At 34.7% G+C, this 12,717-nt stretch overlaps 1 protein-coding gene across 1 annotated transcript in view; it reads right to left on the bottom strand.

The window, feature by feature from the left end:
* Glipr1l1 (GLIPR1 like 1) overlaps positions 1 to 11,903 on the bottom strand; it is a 30,867-nt gene extending 18,964 nt beyond the window's left edge. Inside the window, exons 1-2 of the mRNA XM_005006521.2 lie at positions 11,671 to 11,903; positions 5,444 to 5,689 (exon numbers count right to left, since the gene is read on the bottom strand). Coding sequence (XP_005006578.2) covers positions 5,444 to 5,689; positions 11,671 to 11,844 — 420 coding nt within the window. The 5' untranslated portion in view covers positions 11,845 to 11,903. The remainder of the gene's footprint in view (positions 1 to 5,443; positions 5,690 to 11,670) is intronic.
* Positions 11,904 to 12,717: the final 814 nt, after the last annotated feature.

The raw sequence follows: 12,717 nt of genomic DNA, 5'->3' as shown, positions 1-12,717 counted from the left end.
TAAAATCAGAGCTGAACTTATTAAAACAGACTAAAAGAATAATATAAAGGATCAATGAATCAAGAATTTGTTCCTGAAATAGATAAGATTGACACATCCTTATCCAAACTAATCACAGGAAAAAGATGGAAGACCCAAGTTAATAAAGTAAAGAAAAAGTCAGAACCACAGTAAGTACCACCAAAATCCATAGGCTTACAAGAAACTAACTGTAGAATACGGAAAAATGCACAAATATCTAGATACACGTGACTACAAAAATTGAACCGAGAACATACAAAATCTAAATAGACAAAAAATTCAAGCAATGAAATTGAAGTTAAAAACAAAACTCTCTTAAAGGAAAACCCCAGAACTAGATGGATTTGCTACTGAGTTTTAACAGACCTTTAAATAAACACTAACATCAATGCTCTTCAAATTTTTTTATAAGAGAGGGAAGGAGTGTTTCCAAAATCAATCAAGAAAGCCTGTATTTTCCTTATATGAAGTCTGTATTTTGCTTATATCAAAATCATATAAGCAAAAGAAGAAAACTACAGACCAAGATCCTTGATAAACCTGGGTGCAAAAATCTTCAATAAGATTCAAACAGAATTCAAAACACATTAAAAAGATCATATGCCATAACAAAGTTGGTTTCATTCCAGGGATGTTTCAATATATCTAAAACAATCAGTGTAATATATCACATAAATATGTCAAAGGTATAAATTACATAATCATCTCAATAAATACTGAAAAAGTCACTGATAAAAAAATCTAACTTTTTCCTAATAAAAAGCCCAAAGAAAATGCGTATAGAATTATTTTTCTGCAAAATAATAAAAGCTGTATATCAGAAGTCTACAGAAAACAACATCTTGAATGGAGAAAAAAAAATGAAAGTATTTTCTGTACAACCAGGAATCAGTAAAGTGTATTTGATCTCATAAATATTCACTGTAAACATGAAATTATACCCCAAGCAAGTGTGCAAAAGAAATAAACTAAACAGATACAAATAGTAAAAGAAGTAAAATTATCCTTGCTTGCAGAGATGATCTTTTAACTAAAGAATGCTAAAAAATCTACCAAAGACTTTTAGATCTGACATAAGAATTCAAGCAAAGTGCAGGATACAAAACTGATACCAAGAAGTCAACAATTTTTTGTACACTATTAGTGAGTCTGATGAGCAAGAAATCAGGAAAACAACTTCATGCACGGTAGTTTCATAAACAAACAAAATACCTAGAATTAAACTACACGAGGAAGTAAAAAGCTCTACAATAAAAATTACAAATTATTAGTAAAATAAATTGAAGAAAATGTTAGAAAATGGAAAGACCGCCATTGTTCATAGTTGGTAAGTACAATACTGTTAAAATAACCACATTATCAAAAGAAATGAGTCAATGAAATTCCCATCATATCACATTCTTCACAGAACTAGGAAAATAACTCTCAAGTTCATATGAAATCACAAAAGACCCAGTAGCCAAATTAGTCCTGAGCAGGGGAGGACGCAGTACTGTGTCACCTTACTTGATTAAAAATATATTGCTGTCAACAGCAGCATAGACAACGTGCTGCTGACACAGAAACTTTCAGAACAGGGAACATGGCAGAAGGCATAAAAACAAACCTATGCCACAAAAGCAAATCAATGCCAGACACTATTCTAGTATGAATTTTGACAAAGGTGCCAAAAACATATTAGAGAAAAAACACCCTGTTTAACAAATGGTGCTGGTGAAACTGGATATCCATATGCAAACTATTGAAAGTAGATCCCGGTCTTGTACTAAAATCAATTCAAAATAAATCAAAGACATGGGTACAACATCTGAAGCATTTAACTGCTAGAAGGAAACATAGATAGATTCAGGCACAGTGGTGCACCCTGTAATTCCAGCACTCGGGAGGCTGAACTTGCTCGGGTGCAAGTTCAAGACCAGCTGGGGTACACCGTGAGTTCAAAGCCAGCCTGAACTACATGGCAAGATCCTGCTTCAAAAAAATAAAAAAATCAAACCAAACAAACAACAAAAGGAAAACAAGCAAAAACCAAAAAACAACAAAAAGAGAAGAAAATATAAGGGAAACACTTAAAAGCCTTACTCACAGGAAAGGCTTCCTGAAAAGCACTCAGGTAACAAGAAAACAATAGCAAAAATAAATTAAAAACAATCTGTATGGTAAAAGAAATAAAAGTGAAGACATAGCCTTCATTAAATAAAAGAAAATTTTGATAACTATACATCCAACAGAAGAATAACATTGAAACTATATATATATATACATCAAAGAACAGCAAAAAAATCAAGTAGGCCACTCAGTAATTGCACAAATAAATAGATAATTTTTTAAAAGTAGAAGCACAGCTGGCCAATTATGATATGAGAAAAATTCAACATTTTCTTTTGCCATTAGGAAATGCAGATCAAAACTACTCTGAGATTTCATTTCACCTCCATTAGACTGTCTATCATCAAGAATCCATGAGACAAATGCTGGTGAGGAGCAGAGTGAAACGGAATCCCAATCATTATGGCTTTAATCTAGATGTTCCCCAAAGCCTCATGAGGTTATAGGTGGAGCTTTCACGGAGTGGCTGGGTCTAGGGTGTGTGACGGTGGGAACAACATGAGAAGCCGTGGTTAGTGGTGTGATGCTGAATTAGAGTGCCCCACCTGAGGCTATCTGCCCTAAGGCCGGTATCCTGGATGGAACAGAAGGTACAGAAAGAGGGCTACTGCCATAGCTTGCTACTTTATGCCACCCCTCCCTTGCCACGGACTGCTGCTTTTATTCCTCGGCTGTGCCCACCTGTCTTGAAGGCAGTCAGCTATGGACTGAAACTTCCACAAACTGTGAGCTACAGCAAATCTTTCCTCCTTTCACTTTGAGTATTGAATATTTTGCCTCCCTCATGAGAAAAGGAACTAAGACAGTAATCTAGTACATCCATTATGGACATCAGTTTAGAAGTCTCTCAAAAAACTAAACATAGATAGACCATTGTTCCAACCGAACCTCTCCTCTCTATATTTCCAAAAGAATTAAATACAACTTATTAGAGTGAAACCTGCACACCTGTGTTCATTGCAACACAAGTAACAATGGCAAAGCTGTGGAAATAGGCTAGATGTTTATCAACAGATGAATGGATTAAGGAATTGTGGTATATATACCCACAGTAAGGTTTTATTCAAGCATGAAGAAGATGGAAACCATGTCATTTTCAGGAAAATGGGTAGAACTGGAGGCCATCTTGTTAAGTAAAATAAGTCAAGCTCACAAAGTTAAAAATAACAGGTTTTATTTTATATGGAGTGTCTATGAAAAAGGTATGTGTGAGGGAACTGACAGGTTTATAGAATTTAGTCTACTAGAGATAAGTAAGTGATGAACAGAAAAAGAGGTGAGAGGTAGGGAGAGGGAACAAGGCGGAGGAAATAATCACAGTGTATCATATACATGCACTAATATACCAAAAGAAAATCTATTATTCTGCATTACTAATTTGCACTAATTAGATTAGATTAAATTTAGAAACCCCTGGGGTAAATACAAGTGATCCACATAAGTAACTGGACACTGGAAGGGAGACAGTGATAGAAATAGTTTAAGAAGCAATGATCAATATTTTTAAAAATTTGGTTTAAACTATGTATTTAGAACTCTAAGAATTCAATCAACTGCAGCAAGGAAAGATAAAGAAAACCATGGTACATTTATTACTAAGTTTCTTAAGACAGATGATTAAGAAAAAAGGTGAATAAAAAGTTTTACATACAAAAGGACAAAAGAAAGGATTACAGTAGATTTCTTGTTAGAAGTAATGCAACATAATGATAGCAGAGTAAGATTTCCTTTTTTTAAAAAAGTTATTTTATTTTTAAAAAGGGGTAAAACTAAACATAACAAAACAGAACAAAGCAGATCAGAAATAAACAATGTAAGTGATACAGATTTCAAAACAAGACAACAGGAGATCTATAGTGGCTACCATAATGTCCCTTGTTTTCTTCTAAATGGTTGTCTATATCTTCATATACAATGAATTCATTCAAAACAAAATAGTATAAAACTGATAAGAACACGGTAATGAAGGCATTACAGGCCTTCAAAACCAGACAATATGAAAATTAAAAATGGCTGCCATAATGTCTCTTGTTCTCTTCAAAATAGCTGTCCATACCTTCATTTATGTTGAAGTTAAACAATACAAAACAGATTAAAACCACTCTAAACAAAGAATAGAAGCATTATTGGATTTCATGGCATGATGATATGAAATCAGCAATGGATACCGTAATGTCTGTTCTTCTTCAAAATAACTGTTCATTTCATCACACATAATAAACTGTTTAGGAGAAGTTCTAGGCATGTATAAGGCTCTACATGTATACCTATCTTTTCTGCATTAGAGCGGAAAACAAAATAGATTACTAGAAAAACAAAAAAGACAAAAAAATAACAATAGCAAAGAGCCCAAAACAATGATACAGGCCTTCAAAACATGGTGGTAGGAACAGAACTAAGGTTGGTATTTTACATAGTGATCTTCAAGTTCTCCTCAGGTCACCTGACATAAACATGCAAAATTGTTCAATCTTATGAATATTAACTGCTTTGTTCTACGAACTTATAGAATTTGTAGCACAGTCATCTTAGCTATCCTCCTAAGTGTGTTTATACAAATTTAGATATTTTTTCTTTTCCCTTCCTTTTTTTCCCTGAGATATTATTTTTTCTCTTTAAGCAGATTCTGATCACTTCACTGTATTTATTGAGGATTTTGTATCTTATCTACTCTTACATTTCTTACACTAAGGAGACAATACAGTATTTACTCATGTGAATTTGACTTATTTCACTTATGAATATGCTCTCAAGTTGCATCCACTTATAAATATTTCAATGTGATCATTCTTTACAGCTGAATAATACTCCATTGTATAAAAGTACCACATCTTTTTTTATCCATTTCTCAGTTGATGGGCATTTAGCTGGCTATTACAAACTGTGCTGCTATAAACCTGGGTGCACATATATCACTGTGATATGATGCTTTCAGTCCTTCTGGGAATTTGCCTAAAAGTGAAATAGCTGGGTCAAATGGAACTTCCAACTCAGCTTTTTGAGGAACCTCCAAACTGATCTACACAGTGGTTACAGCAGTCTGCACTCCCACCAACAGTGCAGAAGAGCTCCTTTTCCCCCGTAGCTTCTCCAGCATTTGTTGTTGGTATTTTTCTTTATCCTGGCTATTAAGATTTTCAAGTTGGAAAAAAAAAACCCACTACACAAAATTCTATATCTAACATAAATATTGCCTTTCAAATTAAGGTGAATTTTTCAGAAACTGAAAACAAATTAAAGATAAAACTCTTAAACAAGGTCTTTCAATTGAAATGTGCACAAATAAAAAAATAATAAACTTTCAGATATTTACCTGTGTATAATGGCCACAAATATTAGAACACGATAGATTATTAAAATCAAAGTGTTGAGATTCATTATACCATTTAGTAATCGCATATTTTGGAGTAAATAGTGCCAATCCACCTAACCAAAGATTTTCTCCAATATGTGCAAAATCTCGGTAGCATTGATAGGGTATTTTTAAACATTTATTATGTTCAAATCTGCATTGTTTTGCCCATGCTTCAGCCACCTTTGCTAAACCATGATCCCAACTCTGAAAAATACAATAAAAAATAAAAGTTTTCATATTCAATTATATCAAAATCATTCTAATTACTATACTCAATTGTTTTAGATTATTAATTTAATAAATACAGTTTTGTTATGTTCATGGTGATTTAAATTTCTTTATATTTAAATATATACACTATTCATTTATGACAGTTCATTTTTCTATTGGCAGTACATAGTAGATGGTCTGGTACATTGTGGGCACTCAACAAATACTCTGAATGTGAATAAAAGAAGGCAGAAGAAATCTAGTAATTCAGAGCTCAGCAAATTTATTATAAAAAGTACTCATTGATTGTTCTTTTTATTAACACACATTAGTAATCTTAAATTTTTCCATTTTTACTAGTTTTTTTTTGCCTAGGATGTAAACCTTTTTCTGTCTCCCATCTTTTGTGCTTACAGCCCTGTGTTTTGAGTTTTTAAGAGACAGTTTGATGAATGATGAAAGAGAAAAAAAAGGAATGGTGACTGTGAAAAACAATGGAAATATTGAAACATGGAGTCTACTCTACAAGGTGAAGAAAAGACCAGAGGGAAATGTTTTTTGGGGGAGAGGTCAGTGATTATATAAAACTGTGCTTCATAGCAGCTGACGTACTTCTTACGACATTGCCCTGTCATTAGCTATTTGCTTGTCTTTCTCTTCTCTATTGTTAATCTTTCTAAAATTTCTATTTTATTAACATGTGTTTATTTCAAAGTTAATGAAATTTATATCCACAAAGTGCTTGAATAAAAGTGTAAGTACTTGTTTTGTGTCCTACTCTATGTGTGTGTGTTGTTAGGAATTGAACCCAGGACTTTTGCATTGGATTAATCCCTACGTCTTTAAAACAATGTTTTGTTTTGAGACAAGTTCTCTCTAACTTGCCAGTCGTGTGATTCTCCTTCTTCATCCTCCCAATTGCTGAGATTATAGGCATACATCACCATGTGCAGCTGTTTTTGTTCATCTTTGTAGTTTGATGTTTTACTGCATTAATAGAATTTGATTTTTTCTTTTCTCTTTTGTATAAATACAATGTACGTAGGATTTGTATTTCCACACAATTGTATCTTTCACTTCAGAATGCATGAATTCTATAAGGATCTTTTGCAGGGAACGTTTTGTGATCTTGAATTTCCTATTTTTACTGTGTTTGAATGTCTTTATTTCTCTTTTTTCCCCTAAGTATAACCTTGTTGAACATAATAACCTTGGTTGGAAGTTATTTTCTTTCAGAATTTAAAATACATCAATGATGTTCTTCTGAGTTATAGAGATTCTGCTAAGTGACCTGGCATTGAATGGGTTTCCCTCTACTGTGACTTGGGTTTTCTTTTTCTTACATTTTGACAGTTTGGCTGTATCATAGAGAAGATCTTTTCTAGTTATGCACAGTTAGGTTCTGTAAACCTCCGGCACATGGATCTATATGGTTTCTGAAGATTGGGAAATTATGCTATTATTTCATTGACCAGATTTTCCTTTCCTTTATCTGTTTGCTTTCAGGTATTTCGAGATGTAGGTATCTGTTTGCTTAATGATGTCCCATTCTTTTTTAAATGCTAGCAAATTTCAGTGGAAAAAGTCAAAGTGAAGAATGATAGAGAAGTTCACACTGTAGAGTGAACTTGGGCTGAGAAAAAGAGGAAAAAAAAGCAAGATAAAAGAGCACCATGGAGAAAACAGGTCAGATGTCCTGAAGAAAGCCGCGATAGCCTGGTGTCTCAAGTATCTCGAAGACTCTATGCTTTCTCACTTTTTCTCTTTTTAAAATTTCTGTCTGAGAAAGATACTTCATATGCCTGTCTTTGAGCTCTGATTTTCTTTCTTCTGTTTTACATAGACTGCTATTGAGGCTTTCAATTGATTAGTATTAGTTTACTTATTAAGCTCTGAATTTTCCAGATTTTTGTTTTGGTTCCTTTTAAAAATTTCTGTCTTCTTTGCTGAAGTTTTCATTCAAATCCCAATTCATTCGGATGCAAATTTCACTTAACTGTTTATCTGTATTCTCTTGGATATAAAACTTTTCAAAAAGTCATTTTTTGGAAATTTTTATCACGGGTTCATCCATTTAAATTTATTTGGAGTATGGTAACAGTGAGTTATGATGTTTGGGGGCTACCTTATCACTTTGAATTTCATATTTCTTATGTCCTATATAAAAATTTGCATATATAGTTGATCATGTATTCCTCCACTTCAATGGGATGGCCATTACTGTAAGTAGCTTTTATTTAAAGATGTGTTTTGTGTTATTGCTTTGTGACACAATGCTAGCTTTATTTCCATCAGGACACCATAATATAGTTTTCCTGTAGGTTCTTTCACTGTGATTAGCCCATTTGAGCACAGTAGGTACCACGCTTGTGTTGGAGAGACCCTTTCTCTTTTATGGTATGCGAGACCATAGGGGACACTAGTAATTCAGGCAGGCCTCATGTAGATAACAGTGTTTATGTGTTTGGTGCACATTGCACACTTTAGGGATAGAAGAGGAAGACCTTATCTGGGATGAGGGTCTCCTTGGACACTACTCGTGGTGCATCTGTTACTTGTAAGGAGCTCTGGCATTTGCTGCACCAGTAGTGGTGAGATGTCTGAAGCACCTGTCCTCTGACCAGATGATGGTTTAAATTCAGATGCTTCATGAAAGAAGTGATGGCTGAAACAACAGTAGCCCCTCTGTGGTTCTCAGACACGGTCCTGACAGCAGTGGATGGTCAGACAGGTGTAGGAGCAGCGGGCATAGTTCCTTCATGGAACCATGACGGTGCAGTAGTAACAGAAACTCTATTGCTACTGTGGGAGCACACACCCAGGAACAAGACTTGCATACTTCCAGTTAGATGTACCTGGAGGGTGATGTGATATCTAGGGCTTTTCACCCCATACCCTTACAGTTACAGTGCTTGCCACTAGTGGGAGTGGTTCCTGAGCTAGTGGGAGTGGTTCCTGGCCAGATCCAGGCAAATTCCTATTGGGGCCTCTTTTCCTTTAGTGGGGTAATAGCTGGGGCTGTTCTCCTGATTCACTGAAGTGAAAGGTCCAGCAGTGAGTGTTCATCTGTGTTCATCTATGGCTGTTCACCACCAAATGCAGTTATATACTTACTCCCTGGTTCTTCTTTGTGAAGGAGACAGGTTAAGGCTGGGTGCCTCTATTAAATCATCTCGAATGCCTTACAGTTCCTCTAAATAGCCAATAGTATGAAAGAAACATGAAAGAGATTTATTATGCTAAAAAGTCCACATTTGCTGTTTGTAACTCTTCTCTCAAGTCTGGATTTCATCTGAGATCTTTTCCCGGAAGGCTCAAAAACTTTGTTATTTCTTACAGAGCTATATTATTTTGTATTTTCATACTTAGCATTTATTTTTGCCTACAAATGTCTTTTGCTTTAGTTTTCTTTAAATCATTTTCTCTTTATAGTTTACTTTCTATGTTGAATGAGGGTAATGCAGTATTACAGTTATGTTTTAGGGAATATTACATTTCATTCCCAGACTCAAATTTGTTTCAAGATTTTTCCTATCTTTTGCTGATACTAATTTGTCCCTCATATGTCAGTTGTGAGTTCCTTATACTTAGTCTGGTTGAGTTTTGATGACTTTGCATCTGTGACTTTATATTTTCCATAGAGTTTGAAAAGTTCTGTTCATTATATATATGATTTCTTTCCTATTTCCTTCTAATACAGACGTTCCTCCTTAAATGACCTACCTGGTTATAGACTGTTAAAATTTACTTCTATCTCTGGAGACTTGCAATCCCCCCGCCCCAATAAAAATAAGGCAACCCTCTCAGACTCATGACACAGGAATGTGAGTGGCAGACTGGCCTTTTGGTGGCTTTTTATATGGTGTAGTACTGTAATTTTGCTGATTATACTCTGCAGTACTGTACTGAGATTTGCTGTTCTACTATACATAGTAATGCTGCATGTAAAAGTTATGCAAATACAAGCAAAGTCATAAAGTTAGAGTTTCCTTTGACCATTTCATGTTCTGAATATTGTAATGAAATTCCTCACTTAGCAACCAATTCTGGTTGCAGGACAAGAACTCGGGCATTAAATGAGGAATACCTGAACATGTACATTAGACTATTTGGAGTTGTTCTAGTATTATATTCTGTTTTCGTAGTTATTGTCGTTTTTGTTAGTGCTTCAGAGTGAGTAATTTCTAATAACCTATCTTTGTATTTACCAATCATTTCTGGAGCTGCATTTAGTCTTTTAAAAAGTCTACACTTCCTTTCAGTTATTGCTTTTCAATTTTAGAATTTCCACTTGGTTCTTAAGTTTCAATTGATTTGCTGACATTTTGCACTCTCTGCTCATGTTGCCTCTGTATTTCTCTTAGTTCCTTAACATATTTTGTTATTTAAATCCCTTGTCTAGTTATTCCAAGTCCTTAGTTCTTCAATGATTTTAAAGAATATGAATTTTTTAAAAAAAGCTTTCTTCAGTGTTTTTTCATTATTATAGAAAGACTAACTGCATTCGCACACTTCTACGTCCTTGTAAGAAGAGTCCAGCTACTCAGGAGGCTGAGACAGGAGGACTGCGAGTTTGAGGGTCACCTGAGCAACTTGGTGAACTCCTGTTACAAAACAAAAAAGGGCTGGGATGCAGCTCAGTGGCACAGTACTCCTGAATTCCATCCTCTGTATTGAAAAAGGAAAAAGAAAAGAGAAGAAAACAAAAAAACAAAAAAACAAAAAAAAAAAAAGAAAAGATGTCTTAGTCTTTTTTAAAAAAATTTGGCTCTATTAACCTTCAGGGCTTCCTTTCTTTCTAGTACTTTAGCAGTGTTCCAGGTTGTGCCTGTATATTTTCTGTCCCACATCTGAATTCACCCATTTGTTTTTCCTCCGCAGAAATCTTCTATCAGGGTAAAAATACAAAAATATAGGTGTTACTAATTCTTACTGCTAATGGTGATCATTGATCCTATACTTTTTCAAGGGACAAAGCTGGGAAATAACTAATAAAGAAATCATGAACTCATGTTAACATTTCAACTCTGATTTAGCAATTAGAGTATTTTAATTTTGAATATGTCCTATGTCTACTCCTCATGCTGAAATTCTTGAGTTTTAAAAACTAACATAATTACAGTTTTTTTGTATCATAAAATACAGTGTGAAGTCACTTACGTAATTTTTAAGTATATGTATGAGGTCAATTTGATATGTGAGTTTTATTTTTAAAATTTTGTTTCTAAAGGATATTTTTTCTCTGGGATAAAATATTAAAGTTACATAAAAAGTTGCAAATTTACCAAGTTAAATTATAGAACAAAGTAAATTTAAAGAAGATACATTTTTGTTCTTGTCTCCTGTAACCTATTGCCTCTCTTCTTTGTTAGGTTTCTGTGTACATTTAAATTAGTTTTACATTCATCTTTTTATTTTTGCTTTAGAAAATATAGCATATATGTGTGATTATATGGAATGTATGTGTAAATATATAAATGTACACACATTTAAATAGCATTTTCATAGTATAGTCTTTAAAAAGTCTATAGTCAATTAAATACTAGAAAAACTACATAGCAAATAAATACCTTTAACTTCTCCAGTCTGTTGAAGATTAAGAGAAACATTACATATTAAAATATTTTTAACAATTCTGCATTAAAGAGATCAATTTATATTATGTTCCAAATGTATATGAAACTTACTTCTCCTCAGAAAGAGAGAGAGAGAGAGAGAGAGAGAGAGAATGATGAAGCAACTTAAACCATCATATTTCAACCACCACCTTCCCTCCCTGTCCCAAAGAAGCTTAGTCTAGGGAACAAAACAGCTTCAAACTGTCCTTTCTCATCCAATCACAGTTAAACTGTGATTTTCTTTAAACTACAGGCAGAGTTCAGACCATTCAGACAAGTAAATCCATGAAAGGTGCAATCTCTTAGATATCTTAGGATGACTCAGAGAAATACAAGCTCAGCCCCTCTTTTTCTCACCAAATATTTCATATCGGCCGCGGAAGGAATGACTTTGCCTCGAAATTCGTTGTGGAGCGCAACACACTGTTGGATAAATTGTGGGTCTTTTATAGATGGGACTTTGGAGAATTTACTAGCTGCTAAACACAGACCAAAGATCCATAAGCACCTGAGTTTCATCCTCAGAGCCATAGAAGGAGGATACCAGTAACGGCTGGGGCAGCCGGACCTCCCAGCTGGTGACCGCGCTCTCCCTGGGCTCCATTCTCCTGCACAGGCTCGAGCCCAGCGCGAGGACACCGTGCCCGCGGGCATTGTCGCTAGGGCGCTAGCGGACAAGACCGTGTGACCCTGGGCTGCAGGGGAAGGCCGCGGGGCGCCGGGTGGTGCGGTTTTAACTAACCTAACCAACGTGCAGATCCCATTCTAGGAATCCTTGCAACGGTGTTGGACACTAGGTGGCAACATGCAGGGAGCATCAAGAGCCAGGCGTTTTGAATGCAGGAAGTGAAACAGATCTTTGTGAAATAAGGGAGTTTCGTAGGCTTGGCCTCCCTGCACAGATTTTTTTTTTACACTGTTTGAATAAACTGCCACATCATTTTGTTCCTTCCATCCGGGACTGCGAATTGAACAATAGGCAGTTTGTAAACTGCCGATTTGTAATAGGCAATTTGTAAGCTGCTGATTTGATAGTTTGGAGCGCGGCTTGTGTTGTTATGCCAAAGACTAGGAAAAGAGTAGGTTTGCTTGCTTATTTCACCTAAAATATAATGCAAAATGTTTGGTTTCATGTTTTAAATTCATTATATTAATGATATTGTTATTGAAAAATAAAACTATTTTTCTAGGACATGAAATGACTTTTCAGAATTTCTGTATTTCAAACAAATATTATTTAATCATTTAGGCTTATTACAGCACCATTTAATTCAAGTGGACGCATGCTAAGATCTTCTGAATGTTCTGCCATACTTAAGTAAACCCTAACATAAATGTTCTAAAGTTTACTTTGATGAAAGGAGTTCTCATTTTGAATAGAAAGCAGAAATTAAAATATGAAAC

Source organism: Cavia porcellus, unplaced genomic scaffold (genome assembly GCF_034190915.1).
Source record: "Cavia porcellus strain 051 isolate PalLab524CR breed Dunkin Hartley unplaced genomic scaffold, mCavPor4.1 scaffold_8, whole genome shotgun sequence".
Lineage (NCBI taxonomy): Eukaryota > Metazoa > Chordata > Mammalia > Rodentia > Caviidae > Cavia > Cavia porcellus.
The sequence above is the reverse complement of the archived record's forward strand: the minus strand, read 5'-3'. Positions and strand labels throughout refer to the sequence as shown.